The 4,859-nt window shown below is 35.9% G+C and overlaps 1 protein-coding gene across 1 annotated transcript in view; it reads left to right on the forward strand.

Moving 5' to 3' along the window:
- Window positions 1–4,859, forward strand: part of LOC106883929 (uncharacterized) — a 136,339-nt gene that overhangs the window by 9,420 nt on the left and 122,060 nt on the right. Inside the window, exons 3-5 of the mRNA XM_052971708.1 lie at window positions 1,764–1,773; window positions 3,086–3,222; window positions 3,942–4,030. Of these exons, the coding sequence (XP_052827668.1) occupies window positions 1,764–1,773; window positions 3,086–3,222; window positions 3,942–4,030 (236 nt within the window). The remainder of the gene's footprint in view (window positions 1–1,763; window positions 1,774–3,085; window positions 3,223–3,941; window positions 4,031–4,859) is intronic.

The raw sequence follows: 4,859 nt of genomic DNA on the forward strand, positions 1-4,859 counted from the left end.
ATCTCATCTTCCTCGTCCACTTAATCTTGGGATGGTCGTAGGGACAGAGTCTTCAAGCATGCCTTTCATTGGGTCCTGTTATAATCAACTGCCTCTAATCAATCAGGCTGTATCTCTAAGCAAGATCAACTGAATTCAATGTGAAAACTTTCAGATGATAAAATTTTAAGTATAAATGTATAGATATTTATATTAATAGGTCCAAATTACAGAACACAAATGAGTGATTTGTGTAAGTTGGACCTATTAATATAAATATCTATATATTTATACTTAAAAAAATTCCTTGTCTGAAAGTTTCCACCTTTTGCTTTCTCTTCTTTGGCATGTATACAGAGATGCATATTTTGTATTTCATACCCAAACTATTATATTTAATATATTTTTATATATTTAATATAATTGATGTATCTAATTTGTTTGTCTGCATAATTGATTCTATATCTGCTTGACTTGATCCTTCTTACAGTGATATTTTACCTTAGAAAGTTAATCCCCTGTAAAGACATTGGAATCTCAGTTTGAATTTTTTGAGCACCACAAAGTGCCTTCTCAACTCAAAATCTCTGGATCTCATCTGTGGGCTATATATATAATATATCTCATCATCATCATTTAGCGTTTGTTGTCCATGCTGGCATGGGTTGGACAGTTTGTCCAGGGCTGGCAAGCTGGAAGGCTGCACCAGACCCCAATCTGATTTGGCATGGTTTCTTTGTCTGTATGCCCTTCCTAACACTAACCACTCCAAGAGTGTAATGGATGCTTTTAAGTGTCACCAGCTCAGGTGGCATTTGCATGACACCGGTATATGCCATGACAGCAATTTTACTTGGCTTGATGAGTCTTTCTCTCAAGCACGACATAATGCCAAAGCTCTTAGTCATTGCCTCTATGAGGCTCAATACTGAAGAGTAGCTTTTCATGTGCCACTGACATCGGCCACTTTGCTTCTGTGGGGCCCAGCACTCAAAAGATGCTTTTTACATGTCACAGGCATGAATACCAGTTATGTGACACCAGCATCAGCCATGGCTGTGATTTTACTTGGTTTGACAAGTCTTCTCAAGCACAGTATATCACCAAATATCTTCGTCACTAGTCATTGACTCTGTGGGGTCCAAAGTCTGAAGATGAATTTTCACCACCTCGTCCCATGTCTTCCTGGGTCTACCTCTTCCACAGGTTCCTACTACAGTCAGACATCAGCACTTCGTTACACAGCTGTCCTCGTCCATATACATCACATGACCATACCAGCACAGTCGTCTCTCTAGCACACCACATCTAATGCCTCTAATGCCTAACTTTTCTCTTTAGATTACACTCTGTCGAACATGCACACTGATATTGCATGTCAAACGAAGCATATAGGCTTCATTTCTTTCAAGCCTACACATGTCCTCGGCTGTCACAGCCCATGTTTCACTGCCATGTAACATGGCTGTTCAATCACAGGCATCATGCAATCTGCCTTTCAATCTGAGTGGGAGGCCCTTTGTTGTCAGCAGGGGTAGGAGCTCTCTGAACTTTACCCAGCCTATTCTTATTCTCACAGCTATGCTCTTGGAGCATCCACTTCCACTATTCACTTGGTCACCTAGATAATGGAAGCTGTCTAGCTTACCCCATTGGCAGTTGATGGAGTCTATTTTCTGTACATTTTCAGTGTTTGTGGTACCTGTGCATTTTCCATGCATAAAAGCTATTTTCCCAGTTAACAACCTTCCTCTGATATTGCTGTACTTCTTATGTGTCCATAGCTTACATCAGGTACATCCTATGGAGTTTCTACCTTTGCCTTTTCTACAGATCAAGCAGGGCCATCTACCTGAAGGGATTTGTGATTTGTCTGCCTTCCCACTTACTAAGAATTATATGTCTATATATGTATCTTTGATCTTTTACTGGTTTCAATCATCAGACTGCAGACATGTTGGGGTGCCACCTTCAAGAATTTTTAATTGAATGAATTAACTCGTGCTTTTCACAAAACCTGGTACTTATTCTATAGTGATCAACTAAGTTACAGGGATGTAAACACACTAAATTCAGTTGTCAAGCAGTAGTGAGGGTAACCTCACACACACACACACACACACACACACACACACATACATACATACATACATACATACATACATACATATATATATATATATATATATATATATATAAAGGTAAGCAGAGTTAGCATTTATAGTAACCAACTAAGGGATAAAAATATCCGTATTTACTATCGGAATCAGGTACTTGTGCTATCCCTGGACATGGGTATGCAGATAGACGATACAAAGAAAACACGGACAGGTCATTCGGAGTTTTATCTCTTCAGTCAAGATTCTGATTATCCTTGCAATTTCAGCTGTTTATTCTCGATATTGCTACAATCTGGCCAGCTCCAAGGAAAAAACTAAGATAAGAGCATTAGATTCCTTGGAAGAAAGCAACAAATGTATACAAAAACAAGGACAGAAAAAGCAATCAATGTTACACAAATACAATAGGAATAGTAACAGGACAAAATAAGAGATGTCTTTCAACTAAGGACAAATAAAATTAAACTGGCGACCACTATCATGACTACCATCTACAAGCAAACAACAATTATGACAAGCAAAAACCAAAAAATCATCAGCATTGCCACCATCATTCCTCATTTTTTCCTTTTTTTCTCTGTCTCTCTCTCTCTTTCACTCTTTCTCGCTCTCTCTACTCCCTCTTCTTCTATCTCTCATGAGCTACTTCCCTTAACATGATGCAGGAAGTAGGTAGGAACATATTATTGTACTAATGCATAGATGATTATGCCCTGTCATATAAAATCTGCCTTATCCCATATTATGACATTGCAATAAAGAGTACATACATCAGAAGAATACTAAACCATTCAAATACTATTTCAATGAGTTGAGTAGCTTAGTTGATCAAACACATTCACAGTCATAAATCAGATTGAGACGTGTTTACTTTCAATCTCATTATAAAGCAATAATTAAATGATTACTGGAAAGTAAAGAAATTTGGCTCAGTCATAACAATACAAAATTTGACTGTTAAAGTTATTTTAAATATTTTTCTTTAGGGAAATTTAATGTCGGACAAAATTTGGCTCTTGGACACCTAAACTGGTCACATGCTGTAAGCGGCTGGTATGGTGAAATAAAAGATTTCACCTATAACAAGCAAAATGTATTTTATAAAGTAGGACATTACACACAGGTAAGAATAATCTATTTTATACATCCAAACTTATTAAAATGTCTGAGTATTGTGGAAAACGAATAGTTGTGTTCTAGATAAAAAAGATGTCACAATTTAGTAAAAGATAAAAAGAGAACAGACCAGAAGTTAGTAAGAAATTCTAGAAGAAAATGACTTTATAGTTTTTCAGGATCAAATATTTTTATTCTGTGAAATCTGATTTGTAATTAGAATTTTCAGTATTTCTAAAGTGATTTTTCCAACTTATATACATATTGTTGTTATTATGTTAAACTGTTGTGTGTCCAAATTTGGCCAGATGTGTTTTTTTTTTCTCAATATTTATTTTTGCTTGCAATAGCAGGTTGTTTTCTTCAAACTATCATATCTCCAGCTGTTTCAGCTGCCAAGATATCAAAAATTGTCAAACTGCAGTACAACAGTTTTGCTATGGAATGGTGAAACTATTATTTTTTTTTTTTTCTGAAAAGGCTACGTTTTGGACTAACAACACTTATGCACAGTAGCAACATTATACAACATATTGACACACAAGAAATTCTCATAGATTTAGACATATTTTACCTTCATAAAGAAAGATCTAATGAAGTATATCAATGTAAATGTGGTGAACATGATGAAAGAGAGTATGTGGTAAGTTAGAGTACTCTAGACTAAACTGTATGTATTACTTGGATGCTATATATAAAGTTTTAAGTATATTTTCATTTTTACAGCTGGTCTGGGCAAGCTCTGCTGCTATTGGTTGTGGATTCGCTTATTGCAAAGGCGTAGGAAGACTGTATGCATGTAACTATGGTCCAGGGTAAGTCAATGTTTTCAATCTCTTTATAGTATTGCATTTTGGTGGTTGGCCAAAATGTATGTTTGGTTTTTCTTGATATTAAATTTCAGGCACTCCAATAAGTAGCTACTTTAAGTCTGTCTCTTGCACATCGCCACTCATTAGAGACTTGACGCTTCAGTATAGTTTGTCACAAACTTGCAATCAGACAGGTTGTATTTTGTGTGCTTAACTTTACTCTGAAGATGGAAGACCAAAGTAAGCATTATCAACATGTCATATATTTTTATTTTTAAAAAAATGTCAACATGACCAGTAGAATCATTCAGGAAGATATGTAATGTGTATGAAATTGATGTAGTGTATTCTAGTCATAACAATTTTAGCTACTGTTCCCCTGACTACACCTAATGTGTCTTTCTTTGAAGGGTATGATTTGAGGGAGATATGGTCACTACATCTAGCAATCCCAGTGATCACACAGCTATTGATTTCATGCTGGTAATAAATCTATTTGTCACATAAACTTAAGGAAAATTTACTGACGCATGAGATGAGTAATAATTTTTTTATAAATGTTAATATCGTTGGAGAAGATGGAAGGTTCATCTTTACCTTCCATTTCTTTTCATGTATAACTTGAGCATACTACACTTTTCCTTTCATTTCCTGTGTCGATAGATTTTACAAATGCCATTTTTACATTAAGAAATACAAGAAATTCATACATACACACACACACGCACACAAGCACATGCATGCACAAACACAATAAACACACATATGCATACATACACGCACGCACACACACACACACACACACACACACACACACACACACACACACACA

Source organism: Octopus bimaculoides, chromosome 11 (assembly GCF_001194135.2).
Source record: "Octopus bimaculoides isolate UCB-OBI-ISO-001 chromosome 11, ASM119413v2, whole genome shotgun sequence".
Classification (NCBI taxonomy): domain Eukaryota; kingdom Metazoa; phylum Mollusca; class Cephalopoda; order Octopoda; family Octopodidae; genus Octopus; species Octopus bimaculoides.